Below are 17,443 nucleotides of genomic sequence, written 5' to 3'. Positions count from 1 at the left end.
AAAATGATCTTACAAAATACAAGTTTCATAAACGAGTATTTATTGAAATGAAAATATATACATGGAGCGTTCAATGAAACCGGCATTGATGATTTAATTGTACATATAATTAGATAGAGATCTCATGCTTTGTAAGAGCAATTATACATATCACGTACTAATATATCTCTTTAAAATGATATGGATAATAAAAGAACATAATCATATGTCTAGTAATGTCAGGTTTGCGAAACCATGTGTTTCAAAAAGGGAAATTCAGTAAATTTGTTTTGGTTGTTTTGCTCAATCTTCTTCTGGAGTATTTGACACGCGAAACGTCGAAACACTCAACTGTACTTTCTTTTTGGAAACGCATAATACTGTAAACCTTACTTTAGTAGTATTTATTCTGTCATGTAAACCTTTAAACAAGGAAGAGTGAAATTAATTAGTGTAATTTCACTCTTCCCTGGTGAGTCTACGAAAATCATTATCTCTATTATTACAATAAGTATAGTATTTGTTGATAGAAAGTTTGCGGTATATTATTAAAGAACGTCATGTAACGTATGTTATATGTATTAAAAATGTAGTTGAAATAAATGGTGTTTGTGTCACACATCCGACGAGCGTCAAATCATCATTTAATGTTAAAACTAAAATCATTACAATTACACAATGTATGTACCATTAGCTTATATCCGTATAAAAGTTAAATACAATATGTTACCAGCCTTCATGTTGGCCTAGGCGTGAACAACTTCAATCGCTAACAATGATCACATGCCTTAGATACGTCTTATGGGGTCGTGATTAAGTAGCGCCAATCAACTACACAATGGCTGACCACTGTTGACCAATTATTGTACATCTCTATATCAGAAAGTAAGTGTTTATAACACAGATTTATCTAAGTGTCTAAGTTGCCATGTTACTATATTGGTAAACATGTAAATTATGTTATTTTCGTGTCTACGTTTTTATTAGCGAAGATACACGGGGAAAGAAAAGACGTAGGCCTAAAGTAGGTGGAAAGATGCCTGTCTCCTTATATCAAAATCATGATATGTATGTGCGACGAATACCAGTTACTAGCTGGGATTTCAAAAATGAGTTTTTCAACAAAATCCGTAACACGAAGACAACAAGCAATCGTCTACCAAAAATATATTACAGACGAGAACATTCGGCACAAGAAAGAGGAGGTAACGATATTGTAACATTACCAAATGTTAGAAGATCTAATTCGGTTGGCAGTGAGATCTTTGATGATCTTGATATTTACGATGCCAAGCGTCGATTTTGTTATCCTCGTGCGTTAGGTGAACGGCCATTCAGGCGGCCTGAATACAACAGACCAAGACAGCAGCAGGTTGGAAGAGAAATCATCCAAGATAACTTAAGGAATAGATCTTTATTCAAACTATGCGCAGGCTATAGTGTACCGACTTTAGACGTTAAGAACATTGCAAAAACTTTAGATTACGAAAGTAACTATAACAACCTTGTTAACAATGTAAAGGATGATTACAGTAACAATCATGAGACATCTATGGATCATAAAACAACCAGATATCGTCTTCCATTACTCCCGCCTCCATTTAATAAAGATGTCGCACGAAAACCTCGTGCTAAGACTGTATTTAAGATCGAGGAATCCATAGTTAAAACATCAAATAAGATGAACGACTCCGAAAAGAGCGATACTAAATCTATACAGAGACGTCTTAAGAATAGACTTAAGAAGAAGAAAAAGAAAAGGACGAATGGAAAGAGAAAAAGCGTTAATATCCACCTTGCTGTAGACTCACAGTTTATTGACGACGAAAATGCGTCTGATAATGAACTGGATACAATAAACGAACTTGAAAGCGAGGATGAAGATAGCGCCTATCAATCGTCATCTCCGTTGTCTTCCATAGCAGAGGAAGCAGAAGAAACAAGCGTTGATTCAGTTTCAGGTTCGTATGATTGTGATGAACTTATTAAACGTCTGAAATCTATCGGTACTCTTAGCGGTCAACCAACACGACCCGGAAGCAGTCACGGGCCAAATAAACGCGTCACATTCGCAGACGATGATCATTTGGAAGAAGTGAGAGAATTTGCTCCAGGGGTGAAAATTGAAGCAGAAGTAGGCGATACACATACCAATATGGATATTGTGGTCAGTAAATTGAAGAAGGAAGCAATGAGAAATGAAACTTCTCGAGTAAACGCACCATGGAAAATTCTGGGTAAAATGTTGAGATCAAAAAGAAAATTTAAACGTAAGAAAATTCCGCAGGTGCCGTCTGCTCCAGTTGAGAAACGTCCAGACAGTCCAATGCCTAAAGCAATGACAGATAAGCATGATCTTAAAATGAATACAATATCTGAAGAAGATGAAGCTAAGATAACAAACGTGTTACATTCTGAAATGAATAACACAAAGTTAAATAAAGAAGATTACATTCCGATTGAGATTGTTATAAGAACACTGCCGAACGGAAGCTTTTATGAAGAAACTGTGACTGGAGAAAAGGTGCATGGTCGCTTGACAGACGCTCAGTTAAAGTATAAAGTAGCGAGCATTCTAGACAAGGAATTGCCCATCAATATTCACAACACCAAAGAGAACACTACAGAAGATGTGCAACCACGACGTCCTCGCAGACGACGAAGTTCAACTCGCAGCATAGGTCTCCCGCCAGAAATGCTTCCTCCGCTCAATAATCCATTTGTTACCAAATGTGTCGACTGGAATAAAACAAGAAAGCCACAAAGACAGCAAATCACTTTGAAGGATGACGTTAAAATTTCACCTCTATTTCTATCAATGCGACACTGTAAATACATACGCTGGACTAACCATGACCTAGAGATACTAAAGCGACTGGAAAATGATGGTGATCACACATCTTGATTATATCATAGGCTCAATGCGACACTGTAAATACATACGCTGGACTAACCGCGACCTAGAGATACTAAAGCGACTGGAAAATGATGGTGATCACACATCTTGATTATATCATAGCCCCGATCATAGCTTAAATGCGACACTGTGAATACATACGCTGGACTAACCGCGACCTAGAAATACTAAAGCGACTGGAAAATGATGGTGATCACACGTCTTGATTTTATCATAGCTAAAAAAACAAAATTGAGAAAGACAAATGTATTTATTATTGTATATATTATATATATTATTGTATTACTGTATCTCAATGTAAACCTCTTAATATTATTTTAAAGTTGAGATATTAGGCCCGGAAAAAGTTATTTTTAAATTATACAGTAAATTCTTTATTATTTATTATTCAATACATTCAGGTTTCTTTTTTAAATACTGTATAGGAATAGCAGCAGAATGAAAACAATATGTACAAAATAATATAAAAATATAAATATAATATGTGTAACAATAAATTATATGAGTTACACAAAATACATAAAGAAAAACATCCACTCAACTAACTTGCAGACTACAAACCAAAATCAAATCAAAAATAAAAATGTTTGTGACAGAAGAAAAATCGAGAGTATAAATCTGGACCTTTATGTGTATTATTAATTCATATTATTGTTTAATAATTTTATTGTACAATTTATTGAATGAACACCCTAGGAGGCCAACCTTAGTTTAGTCAAATATAACGTAATTGTCATATAGCGGCTGTTGTTTTATTGACATATTGCAAATGAAAGTGCGATTAATTTTGTTTTCTAAACTACATTGGTTTTTATACATGTTAAGCTGATCTTATTACGTAAATTAATAATTAAATTTACCATAATAAACTCAGGTTATATTTCTCTTATCATCTATTTGACAACATTTTTGTTTTTATTTAGTTGTTTCATGTTATTGAATATAGTCATATATGCTTATGCACTTACGTACACTGTTTTTAAATAATGTTTCTTTATTAATTTTGATTACAAAAATCAAAACTAGAATCAAAAACGTTTTACATAATATCATGTTAAGTCCACTATATACTAAAATACCCACATTATAGTATTGCCGCCTTAAAAGTAATGTGTTACACACTGTATCATCATATTCTAAACAGTAAGCACTTAACTGATACGAAAACAGAATACATGATAGATGAAATCATGATTATATTGCAGGTCTAACGTATCCCTAGTCCTACTTACAAGAAATGGATCCAGACCATAGAACGCGTCACGTGTCAACACACGTCATAACGAATGGGTGCGCGTGGCTGGCACCAGGTCACAAAGAACACTGGTTCCTTTTACACAAAACACATTCTGAAATATGTATTAGATATGATTTAAATGTATGACGGTCAAGGCAACGTTACACACTATGCTGTCGATGATGATGATTTAAACTATTCGGAGACAAAAGCATGAGCGGTCCGTTCTTTCAAATGAGTGTTTAGGCCTACGTAAGATATAGAATGCAAACTTTGCACATCTGCATAATATACAGGTGTATTAGAACAGCAAAGTGCCATAAAGCTTGGTTCCCACTAGCGACGCAACGTAACGCAATCTGCGCAATGTAACAAACTGCCCTTCTAATAATTGTATTTCCCCGCCTGCGTGAAATCAAACCTGCGATGTTTGCAGAACTGTTGCATCGTCGGTTCCCACTTGTGATTACGCAATACAGCACTTTGCGTCAATACGTCGCTGCGTTTCGTTCTAATGGGAACCACGCTTAAGAGGGAAGCAAATTGCAACTACTAGTACTACAGTACTGTGCAGAGGCGTCGTCGTAGGTGTCTTAAGTGATGGACACGTGACGTATCGTCAACGACCCCACATTTTCTCCTGAATTATGAAACAATACAACCAACCCCTATTTACTAAATGTGTTCTCGTTAAACAAAGTTATGTTGTGTCGGACAAATATCTACTCTGAATTTAAATTATATAAGCTCTTTAGTCAAATCAATCCTTCAATACTACCAAATCGGATGCGTGTCAGGGACATACTCGCCCGTAACAATACGTTATATATCACGTTGAATCATAATTGGGCAATTTAACCTCTTCGTTGGCTCACAAAGCCACCGTTTTCCTCTAAAAGTCATGACCCACATCGTACGTCAACCTTTTGTATCTTACGTCCGGTCGTCTGCCTCGTATTCGTTTGTAAATGTACAAAAAAAATACAATTGAATCACCACCCGCCATCATTCATTTACAACAGACAAATTCTACTAAAATTTAGAATTAAGACGCAGTAATTGTAGTCGTGTTTGATCTATAACAACCCACGTGACATCGTTTGTAGAATACCCTGTTATTTTAGAAAATGTGTATAAAAGAAATACCATACCAGTTAAAAAGTGATGTTACCAGTTAGTGGAAAACAAACTGAATTAGACACTCATACGTACGTTTGTTTTGTTTGTTGCGGAATTAGTTTAAAAGCTACGAAGATACGTTAGGACATTTATTTGTTTGCACCGAAGACAGAATGTCAGTAACAAAGAAAAAAAGTTATTCGACAGAATATATTCTATATCCTAGTTGTAAGGCACAAGTTACATATCTTGAACATGATCAAACATTACAGCCAGAAAATTGTCCAATAGACTTGCACGATGATTTAGTGGTCAACGAATACGACAACGGACCTCACGAACCAAAATATTCCAAAAATGAATGGAAATCTACCAGCGATATTATATCCAATCATTATTTTGCTTCAGCACATTCTGAACAGCATGTTTGTAATAACAGAACATCAATTGCACTTCCGAGAACGTCGAGTATAACCGACTGTGACCGAAGACAAGTGGTAAACGCGAGGGAGCGAAAGAGAATTCGTAAAATGAACCAAGCTATGGACGCGCTGCGTCGCGTTGTGCCGAACTATCCGTCGCAATCAAAAACAAGTAAAATGGAAACGTTACTGTTAGCACAAACGTATATAATGGCGTTGTCGCGGTTACTACAAGATGACAACTACTGTAAAGTTAATTCAAAGTAGTATTCCTACTGATGCAAACTATTGCACCTTATTAACGAACATTCAATCGAATTCAAAGAAACTTTATTATCTCAAACTGGGAAATTCATTTGGTTGTGGTATACAAAGATGAACATTATTTTGCCATGGAATTCTACTGGAGAGAGTGTGGTGCATGAAATAAAGATTGTGTTGTACAACAGGACCAGGTTGAAATGAAGAAATCTTTTTTGACATGGTCCTAGAAATGGATATGGTCCCAGACACTGTGAGGAAACATTAAGAATGTTATAAGACAGGACAGTATATAAAACAATGTTTTTATTTAACACAAGTAGACGTTGAATTCAAAATAAACATAATAATGGAGAATAGAGATTGAGGCCTTACCCGTTGCCTAATTGTATAGTAGGGGAGTTTGCCTGTGGATTCAATAATCAATAGGTTTAAGAAAAACAGGTTTTCCTAATTAATTGAACATGAACATTTTGTTTCTGAAAATAAAGAAAAATGAATATTTAAATAATTGTGTTTTGTAATTATGTTGTGTCCCCATTTTTATTACAAAAATCACAAGGACGAATTCAGGAGGCTTTTGACGGTGTATAGAGGGTAAAAACCCAGTACTATAGCCAAAGGTTCTCAGGGGAGTGGTTCTCTCCTATTTGATAGAGATGGAAGCTTTATTTTCAGTACGACTAAACAAGGACCAGTTCCAACCAAAAAGTTGTTTATGGGGAAGTGGTTCCCTACCATCGAGCAGTATAAACACTTGTAGTTTCAAAACTATGGTCGGATTCTAAAAGTTATCGGGTAGCGGTCGGTCCACAAAACAGTTCTTAGTTCATTGAACTACTAGGCTACCAATAGCTCTACCGTAGGCCTATATTATTTCACAATCGATGCTAACAAAAAGCTCTTATATAGAAGGGGGCATGCGCGGCGTGTGCAGTGTGTATGTGTCCCGTGTAAACACGCTCAAAACATTTCCGCACACATGTACACGTCACAACAATGTGAAGAAGCGACACAATCGGCATCCAGACTGCTGAAGGATGGATTTGTTCCGGCATTGTCAACTCAGCTGGTTCATTCATTGTAACAAATGAGCCTAGAGTAGGGTAGCTAAAACTAAAACAAGGTCAGTTATTCATTTTATTCTTTACTTTTAACGAAATCAAATATGGCTGCATAACGCAAGGCGTAGGCTGGTTTGGGTGTGGTGAGGTGCTCATCATCAGCTAATGGGTACGATTCATTCATAGTGAAGTGAAAAGTTTGAAAAATATGCACATGCACCCCAACAATTTCAACATTACACTAACATTAAAAGGATTTTAGTCTAGATACACTATTTTCTAGTTACATTTATGCCTTAACATTTAAAATAGATCTATTATTGAACTTTAAAAAATGCGTATATCGACGCGGGGTGTAGAGCTTGTCGTTTTTTTTCTATTCGCTAGCATGATACCGAATGGCAGCAGATGTAGGACAGTGAATAGATGCTATTGATATAGTTGATGGTATTTTTTTTAAAGGTATTTAGGCAAAGTATTAGTTTTTTTTCTTTTTTTTAAAATTAAAATTAATAATGCTGCTTAGCTTTTAAAACAAGATATTTTAATCGCCACGTTCTAAAACGAACGACCGGATTATCCGTAACAAGCGCGTGGTTTCCACTAGAACGCAACGCAGCGGCGCATCGACGCAAAGTGTTGTATTGCGTAATCACAAGTGCGAACCTACGACGCAACAGTGCTGCAAAAATCGCAGGTTTGATTTCACGCAGGCGGGGGAAAACACAATTATTGGAAGGGCATTTGCGTCGGTTGCGTCGCAAGTGGGAACCAAGCGTAAGAAAGAGTCCTGTAGCACCACTTTCTTTATAATGGGGTTATTGTACGATGCTTATTCTGTTTCAACGATGTCAAAAATTAAAATGTCAAATGTTGTTACTTATAACAATTAAACGTTTTAAACACGGAGCTACCCTTTAACATCTTGGTATTATAGCGTAGCAAAAAAAAACCCAGATACTGTAGCAAGACTTTTATTCTATAAAACAAGCAAAAATCGTAAATATATATGTCCGATTTTGGTAACAAGCTGACAACATTGTGTACTTTTACACTATTAGGATTGGTTCTTACTAGAACGCAATGCAACAACGTGAGCTGACCAATCACAGTTCGAGTGTTACATCGGGTAAAATTACTCGTGGAAACCCAAGCTCTAGAACAGGCTTTTACTTTATGAACCTTGGAATGGTGAACATATAAGATACTGTATTCAAGTAAATTTATTTATAATTATTCCTAAACATATTTGGACAGGTTTTGTATCAAGAAACTAAAATAATTACCATTTACATGCCTTTTATTTATTAATCTTATTAATAATAAATGGTGAAAAAAGTTTAATTGACTACAATTTACAAACCCACAGTAATTAATCAATTTATTGACCATCATCAAAAGGGATATCAACATTCAAATAGTAGTAATAAATCTGGATTTTGTTTAGGGTGTATGCTTGCAAGACCACTGCGCTGCGTTTACACAAAATCTAACCAGAGAATAAGCTTTCTTCACTGTATTTTCACAATTCATTTACAATTGCACCACACATACAAAGTTTTTCTACTGTTGCGCCCTCATCACCGTATAGCTGAATATAGCGCCCTCTTTATCGCAATACTGCCTCTTAACGTAGTTTGTTCATTTTAATGTTGCTTGTTTCGATGCTACCATCTCACGTAAGTTGTCTTCACTTTCCTTTAATGTACGCTCAAGGTACGTTTTCTTTGACTTAAAAAAAATACTAAAATTATAATATTGAAGAAAAGAAAATGGGAAAAACAAACTAAAAGTTTAAAACTACTGTCAAACTTGGAAAAATAAGACAAAAGGAGGAAGAAAATCTTGACATGGATTAGCATATTTTAACGTACGTACCTGTAGTGCTTCAATATAGTGTTAATTCCTTAAGCTTAAATATCAATCCGTGCGCAATGCATGTTGGGATTTATAGCGGGCCGCTTAAATTATTAGAATAAACTTATTTTTCACATTTTTAACTGTTTAAAGATGAAAAAAAGTTATCTCAATAGGACCATATAGTATTTATTTTTACATTAAATGTAGTATGTGAACTTAAATTAGATCTAAAAAACGTAGGGAACGGGACTTAATAATTACTTACTTCTAATTCTTTGATTTTAGTTTCAGATTTCTTCACTCGTTCTGACAGCAAACTTTGAATATTTGGGATATCTTGCAAAATAAACCTGTAAAAATAATATCAACAACTTAAGCTCTGTCTTTATATGACAAAAAAATGATGTGATGTTCCCATGGACTATATTTGGGCATATCACTACTATATTTGGGCATATCACTACTATATTTGGGCATGTCACTACCATACCATATTTGGGCAAATTACACTTTTTTTAGTTTGATAGTGTAGATAGAGCTTAACAATAACTCGTAACAATTTCTTGTTTTTAAGGATGTTTTGAGAAAGTTCATTTTTAATAGTTTTCTACAGTTATTTGTGAACTTACATCCTGCCAACACCTTCATAGACCCTGGTTTCTTGTGGGTACTTTCCAATTTCTGAGCTGGTCAGCTTAGAATGTTGCTGCGATCGTTTTTGGTACTCAATCTGTGTGTCTGCTACTTTAACCTGTTGGGTTGTCTCTAACATCTTCACTTGTAGCTCCTGGAAAGCCTAAGTGAAAAAATAAAGTGCTTTGTGAAACTGAATTTCAATCAAATTTGTTATAATAATAATTAATATTTTTAAAATATTTCAGGCTACTTTGTTATATTATATATATATTTCTGTTAGTGGCGGGTTTCCCTGTTGAATGTGACTGAAAATAAATTAACATTTTATTTAATTATTTCACTTGATTTATTAATTAACATTTAATTTTATTTAGCAATAAATGTGGAATATATAGTAGCTAGTGTGAAGCAAGCCAGGTTGGAGGCCGGCCGGTATTCTACTGCATGTTAGAGGGCCTCTAATAGGCCTAGCTAGTAGGCCTAGGCCTAGTATGTATAAATAAAATAAGCCTAGCCTACTATCTAGTAGCCTATGCCTAACCTATAATACGTCTCCCTGGTCTCAATATAATTGGCATGGTCAACAATATTTACCTTTTTAAGTTCTAGATCAACATTCATTGTGTTTTTATAGTTATAAACTCGTAGGAAACGACAACAACATGAATTTAAAGAGCTAAATTTGCGAAAACTGAAACAGTACTGTCCAAAAATGTTAGAGCGCCCTCTACTATTTTTAACAACAGGCGTACGGTATTTTTAACGCTTCTGTATTTCCTATTCTATCCAAATAGTATTATACTAATAATTTTTATTTTAATATTTTTTTTGTAAATTTAATTTTTATGGATGATTTAAATGTATTTAAGTATAAAATAATTATATTTGCATGTCTACAATGAAAGTTTGATAATTCAATATGTAAAGCAGTCGACAAAATGGAAGCGCCCATACAACGGAGAGGAAGGTACCAATCATCCAACAACTTTGAGTTGGGAGCGACCGGAACGACGGATAGCTTGGAGCGGAGAGATCGTGAACAGTGTACACCTGTATCCCATTAGTACAACCTAATTTATATAATTAAATATGGCCAGAAACATATATGTAACTAGAAGAATATCTCAAAGAGGTTTAGATATTCTAAAAAATAGGTAAAACGCTTATAAATCTCGGCCAGAGAGCAGCATGGGTAGGACAATCCCGGACCCTGAGTAGGCCTAGTTTTAATTAGGATGGTGGTTTTGTTAATATTACAATGCCTTCCATGTTTACTCTGGTCGATTCGCACTAATTTCTTAATTTGATGGTCAAGTTGCACCTCAAATCATTCGTTTCAAAAGTCATTCAAACGTTATTATATTATTAGTATTTATAACTGCTATGATTTAAAGAGATTGCCATATTGATTGTCCAATGCTAAAACTTTACTACTAATTATTTTGCAATGTTTTTTTGTTGTAATCGTTTATAGATACAATGTCTCCATGTGGGACAGCGATGAACCGGTGCCAAGGGACGAACTGTTAAAGAAGATTGTGGGATGTGACGGTATATACTGTCTACTGTCAGATAAAATTGATGCAAAAGTAATAGAAGCTGCAGGTAAAGGCACACTTGATAAGATATGCAATTCTTTGTGCTAAACATTATCATGAAACATGTTAAACATCAGTAAATACAGTAGTTCAACAATTAATACAAAAGACAGTTAAAAAAAACCTATTAAAGGGACACGTCCTTTGGTAAAAAAAAATGTCCCTTTTAATAGAAGTACTGTATCAACTGAATAGGCATTGAAATAGTTCTGAAACATATAATGTCTCTTGTTTGGTTCATAAGAAAATGTCTACTGTGCAGTTCTGTGAATGGCAGATGGCAAATTCTAAAACATATATTGTCTCTCGTTCGTTTCATAAGAAAGGGTCTACTATGCAGTTCTGTGAATGGCAGATGGCAAATTCTAAAACATATATTGTCTCTCGTTCGTTTCATAAGAAAATGTCTACTGTGCAGTTCTGTGAATGGCAGATGGCAAATTACTTGTATATGTAAAAAATGTTTATATTATGTTTTTTTTTTCTGTAGGTAGTAATTTAAAAACAATTAGTACCATGTCTGTTGGGTATGATCACATTGATTTATCTATGTGCAAACAACGGTAAGAAAAACACACAAAATGTATTCTTTCACTCCATCATTCATTCAGTTAAACATTTAGTACCATGTCTGTTGGGTATGATCACATTGATTTGTCTATAATAATAATAATAATTTATTGAAACTACACCTTTACAACGGTGGCACCCGTTCATACACGGTGCGTTCTATATACAGATAGACATTCAACAGATACAAATTAATAAAAACAAACAGATACAAAATAAAACTATCAACTGCCGACTCGATCGCTATCGTAGTCGTACGGCACTTATGCAAAATACAATGTGCAAACAATGGTAAGAAAAACACACAAAATGTATTCTTTCACTCTATCATTCATTCAGTTAAACAATTAGTACCATGTCTTTTGGGTATGATCACATTGATTTATCTATGTGCAAACAACGGTAAGAAAAACACACAAAATGTATTCTTTCACTCCATCATTCATTCAGTTAAACATTTTTACCAAAACAAGTGATTTTATAATTTTTCAGAAACATTACAGTAGGCTACACTCCAGATGTTCTTACAGATGCCACAGCTGAACTGACTGTCGCCCTCTTACTAGCTGCTTCACGGAGAATAGTTGAAGGCGTTAATGAAGTGAAAAGGTCATAGAATGTAGTATTATTTTACATTTTCTGGGTTAATTTATTTCGTACATTATTTTAACATCAATTATAATTGCTTTCATCTCTTTTGATTTTGGTTTAAAAAATTGTTAGAGATGTTAAAACATATTTTAATTTTAGTTTGTCCACAAAGACAGATGGACAGAAACTACAGTTGTATTTTATTTGTTAAGTTTTTATATATTTTAGTGGTGGATGGGGGACCTGGAAACCATACTGGTTGTGTGGTTTAGGTTTGTCTGGTAGCACTGTTGGTATTGTAGGCCTAGGAAGGATTGGCCTAGCTGTAGCAAATAGACTAAAACCATTTGGTGTTAAGAGATTCTTGTATAACAATCGAACTCCAAGCCAACAAGCAAACCTTGTAGCTGCAGAACTTGGTGAGATGGGTTTTTTATTACACTGAAAATTAAAAAGCAATATGAATTTAAATGAATGAATGTATAGATTGTTTATGAATGTAAGTTTTGGTTGAGTGGACAGACAGACAAATGTAAGATGAAGGAAAGAGGCAAATAAGTGAAAATCGAGTAACAAATAATTGTGGCTTACCAATCCCAATTTTTTTTTATAATGACCAATACAGCACCACTAAGCCTAATAGACATGGGTTTTAAGCTCTGTCTACACTATCAAACTACTTTTGACAAAAAAGTGTGATGACCATAATGGTAGTGGTATGACATCATATGACATGGCACATCACATTTTTTATCACATAAAATTTGATAGTGTAGACAGAGCTTTAGACAGCATTGGTTTCCCAACTGTAATTGAAGAGTTATGTATTTGCTATGGGATGGTGTGAAAACAATTTGTAAAATGCGGTTTATTGAACCATGGATTAAAGAATAGAAGGATATGCATCGACGGTGACATCAAACGATTTTACAACGCGCTTGCCTATACTAAAGCACTGCTGCCAATCAAACAAACACGCTCATTGAACTCCGTGTCTCTAACCGCGGCCATCTGTAGAACGCTGCGAATCAACTGTTACATTTTTTGAGACCAAACCGTAACCATGTAGAAATCGTATGCGCAGTCTGAATGTTCTATTGACATGTCTGCGTCGATGATTAATTGACAACAAAAATATATTGCTGAACAATTCTGTTTTAGTTTTATCACAATCGGACTACGAAAAGTTAACTTTCTTACGACTGGTAATTTTAAGTAGTTGGTAATATTAATAAAATATGCAATTTTTATATTTGAATTATCATTATTTGCCTGCCATCTTCTGTCATTAAAAATTACGTTAATCTATAGAATATTAAATTATGCATTTGACCATGTATGTTGTTAGCGTGGCCGGTGTTCACACATACAACAATCGTGTTTTTAATATTATGGCTAAGCAGTGGTTTCTTCATAAATCTCCTTAATTATCGATGTGATTATATTTAAATTGTAGTGCCTGGTGATTGGCTAGTGGTTATGTCATCCATATCACATCCAATCACCGGGCCTAATTGAATGAAAACAGCGATCCCTGATCCGGGATTGGCTGGCTATGTATAGTTGCGATACGTTACCTAGCGGTCGTTTTGAAAAGTACACGCAGGGCAAACTTAATACGCCTCGAACTTAATAACGAATTAATTATTAGTACCTATTATTATTCACACAATAAGACAACGGTGAGTATATAGATCATGATTACACGTTGTATCTACTACACTTAAGATTAGCCTAGGCCTACCTAAGCAGTATCAATGTCGGCAAATCATATGGTTTACTAGTAAGCCTATAAGGCCTAGGCCTACTGTAGTATCCTTGCTGATTTTATAATTTTACATGTAGGCTGAGACAACAAATAGTTATTGTCTCAGATGTAGGGCTACTACAGGTCATAAAATGCTACTTCATAAAAACATTAGCGTAGATCAATCGCGGCAGAAACCTATACTAATTACAATTATAGCATCTACAATTCTAAGCCAATATATATATATATATATATAGTATTGTTTTTATTTGGTATCAGAAAGATTAAACTAAATTCGTCGTCGTATAAAGTGTTCGTCACCTTTGTTGCTAGCGCTAAAACATCATGCCACCAAGGAACGCGCGAAATAAGCGTAGCCAACAAGGTTAAATGTCGTTGCACATGTGCAGTAAACAATATATTAGGCACGCGACCGTTTCGTTGTTACCATGCGGTTAATTAAACTGTAACATTGTGGGCGGTCCGCGGTCTGTCGGCGAGAATCAAGGAACCCTTGATCTCACGTCGATGCATATCCTTCTATTCTTTAATCCATGATTGAACGAGTACTGCAACAAATGTTAAAAATAACTTCTTTTTGTTAAATTTTGCAGTATCATTTGAGCAACTGTTAGAGGAGAGTGACTTTGTGGTTGTATCATGTGCTTTGAATTCAGACACCAAGGAAATGTTCAACTCAAACGCCTTTAAAAAGATGAAATCCTCAGCTATCTTAATTAACACAAGCAGGTAATAAATTAAAGTATATGCATCGTATCACTATTGGTCATTTGTAAGGTTGAATTTTAAACAGCACTGTAAGAGTATTTAACTCACATCAAAGAATCAACAAAATAGTATTACAAGTAACTACTTCTAATATAAAACATTTAATTGTGTTTGTTTCAGAGGTGGTGTTGTCCAACAAGATGATTTATACAAAGCATTAAAGACAGGTGAAATCAAAGCAGCTGGTCTGGATGTGACCACTCCTGAGCCCCTTCCAACTGACCATCAACTTCTTAGTCTTAGTAACTGTGGTAAGGAAAACAATTTGTTTTTTGGCCCGGTGCATTTAGCCATATGTGCAATGTCTACCCAGGAGTGTAAGTGGGTACTAGGAAATAGAAATACTGATTCACTGATCAAGTTAATCATTAATTTACAACCGAATTAGTAGCATTTGTAATCCAGACATCTATACTGGATATGCTTGCTGTTTTATATTTTTTGTTGATCTTTTTCTCATTTTTTTTCTCGATTTGCATTGATCTTTTTACTCACTTTTTTAAAAATCTTTTTCAGTTATTCTTCCCCATATTGGTAGTGCAACCGATGATACAAGGGAGACAATGACGATATTGGCAGCGGAGAACCTTGTCGCTGGTATAGAGGGGACACCCATGCCTCACCAAGTTAAAATATAGCATTTTATAGAGGCAGGGAAGATACTGCCTGCAGAGACAGTTAAAATATAGCATTATCATATGCTGTAAATTTTAACATTTTATGTTGCAATCATACACTAAATGTAATTTAAAATGAATAAACAATCAAATAAAATTAATAAACAATCAATATTTTGAATTGTCATGTAGATTTTATTTGCAAGCCACACAACAACAAATTCATTTTTCTATTTATAACCAATTAATAACAGATTCGAACATAACATAATTTCCATCACACACTTTACAAAAGTTGGCCCAAATAAACATGCATAAGTTTCTCAAATCACATCAAACTAAATTGCACATAACCCTTAAATAGTATCAAACTGCATATTAATGCATATATAAAAGTTTAAAAAAATGTAGATATTATTATTTATACCATTTGCTACCAGATTAAGCAAAATGTTATTGTTTTTACAAATAATATAAAGAAACTTTGCCAGAGTGTAAATAATATGATTGAAATGAACAATAATAAATTATGTCTTATTTTGGAATTGATAACCTGGCAACCATTGTAAATTCTTGCAATATATGATGCAAGGAAAAGATGAATATCCAAACACATTTATGTCAATAATAAAACAAAGTATCCTATCGCATTCAAGATAATTTAAGAAATGTAAGCACCATTCAATTTATGCATTATAGTCTAATATTCTTATTCCAAGGTGTTACGCACATTTGCATTGTAGCAGTGTATAAGATAACCAATGGAATATAAATGTTATAAATATGTATACACCTTTAAATGAAGTTGATACATTTATACTAAGCCTACATTTGAAAATGATTAGAGTTAAACATTTATTTAACAATGAATATTATCACCATCAAGTGATTGTCTGGTAAATCGATTGTCTCTGTCAGTGTAATTGCAGTATTTAAATATTTACTGTAAAAATATGATTTTTGAAATTTTATTTCATATTATGCTCTAATATGTACTGTAAAGTCACCACACATTGTTCGGGAAAATTGTGTAAAGTATACATACGGTATTTGAAATTTACAAAAAAGGAGTAATGCAAGGTATTGTTTTTCGAGATGTGTGGTAAAAATATTTATATTTGTCCTCAAGCTTAACTGGACACTGAGGAAAACCTAACCCTAGGCCCTCCACAGACCCACAACAGCCAGCAGTGCAGCGCCTACTAGATCAGCACATCGGGAGACGATCCCCTACTCTTTGCGAATAGTGTACCAAGTTCTTTTATGTACACCGGACCAACGGCTTTACGTCCCATTCGAAGGACGAGGAAATGAGAGTAAAGCATCTTGCCTAAGGATATAGTTAGTACACATATGGCATAATGGTATGGAATATTTAACTAGAATATGAGAGGCAATGGTTCGAGCCATGTCTGCCATATGAGGTAAAGCCGTTCTGTGTACATACATTTCATATGTGCATTATAAACACTATTAAAAGAGTAGTAGATCTTTCTGGGCTTATCAAGGCCATGTACTGGGCCCCTTCTTGTGCGAAGAGGTCACTCAGTAAAATGAAATTATTTCATAAAAATAAAGAATAAAAATATTTAATACCAGTAGTTGAAACATTTGAATAAGATTATAGACTGTAAAAAATTAGCATATTAGAAATTCAAATTCACAAACAAGAGGCTATGAGATATTGTCCCATCTGTAATCAAAATATAGTTACTATCTCATCATACTTATTTTGTTCTTATAGCAATTTAGAAAAAGAAAAGCACTATTATGTCTCTGAATTTAACAATTGTGTAATTTGCTTTGTAATGAGCAAATTAAACTGACAAGCATATTTGCATTATCATTGGGTGAGAAGAACCAAATTACAAAATGACTGAATAATGAATCGTGTATTTAAATCACATATGATCAAATACGCATAAGTATGCGAATATAAATTACCCTATTTTTTGCATATTATACTTTTAAATATTTGAAATTAGCGTACATTTGTATACATTGTCATGCCTTAGCAGCTGGACATAATGGCT

At 34.3% G+C, this 17,443-nt stretch overlaps 2 protein-coding genes across 4 annotated transcripts in view; one reads left to right on the top strand and one right to left on the bottom strand.

Annotated features, from left to right (window-relative positions):
* Nucleotides 1-7,957: 7,957 nt before the first annotated feature.
* LOC144844703 (prefoldin subunit 1-like) lies at nucleotides 7,958-10,218 on the bottom strand. Its single transcript, XM_078701729.1, has 4 exons — nucleotides 10,090-10,218; nucleotides 9,489-9,655; nucleotides 9,125-9,209; nucleotides 7,958-8,730 (listed from the first exon to the last, which is right to left on the bottom strand). Exons 1-4 carry the CDS (start codon nucleotides 10,114-10,116, stop codon nucleotides 8,641-8,643), a joined length of 369 nt encoding a protein of 122 aa, XP_078557855.1. The 5' UTR covers nucleotides 10,117-10,218; the 3' UTR covers nucleotides 7,958-8,640.
* A 244-nt stretch (nucleotides 10,219-10,462) lies between these two features.
* Nucleotides 10,463-17,443, top strand: part of LOC144844264 (glyoxylate reductase/hydroxypyruvate reductase-like) — a 91,451-nt gene continuing 84,470 nt past the window's right edge. Inside the window, exons 1-8 of one of the 3 annotated variants that reach the window (XM_078701095.1) lie at nucleotides 10,463-10,649; nucleotides 10,970-11,100; nucleotides 11,584-11,656; nucleotides 12,156-12,272; nucleotides 12,483-12,673; nucleotides 14,619-14,754; nucleotides 14,914-15,044; nucleotides 15,310-15,470. In XM_078701095.1, coding sequence (XP_078557221.1) covers nucleotides 10,585-10,649; nucleotides 10,970-11,100; nucleotides 11,584-11,656; nucleotides 12,156-12,272; nucleotides 12,483-12,673; nucleotides 14,619-14,754; nucleotides 14,914-15,044; nucleotides 15,310-15,431 — 966 coding nt within the window. In that variant the 5' untranslated portion in view covers nucleotides 10,463-10,584 and the 3' untranslated portion in view covers nucleotides 15,432-15,470. Of the gene's footprint in view, nucleotides 10,650-10,969; nucleotides 11,101-11,583; nucleotides 11,657-12,155; nucleotides 12,273-12,482; nucleotides 12,674-14,618; nucleotides 14,755-14,913; nucleotides 15,045-15,309; nucleotides 16,284-17,443 lie in introns of those variants that run through there. The other 2 variants (XM_078701094.1, XM_078701096.1) reach the window with 2 other exon arrangements.

Source organism: Antedon bifida, chromosome 6, assembly GCF_963402885.1.
Source record: "Antedon bifida chromosome 6, ecAntBifi1.1, whole genome shotgun sequence".
Taxonomy (NCBI): domain Eukaryota; kingdom Metazoa; phylum Echinodermata; class Crinoidea; order Comatulida; family Antedonidae; genus Antedon; species Antedon bifida.
This window is presented reverse-complemented; position numbering and strand designations above follow the sequence as displayed.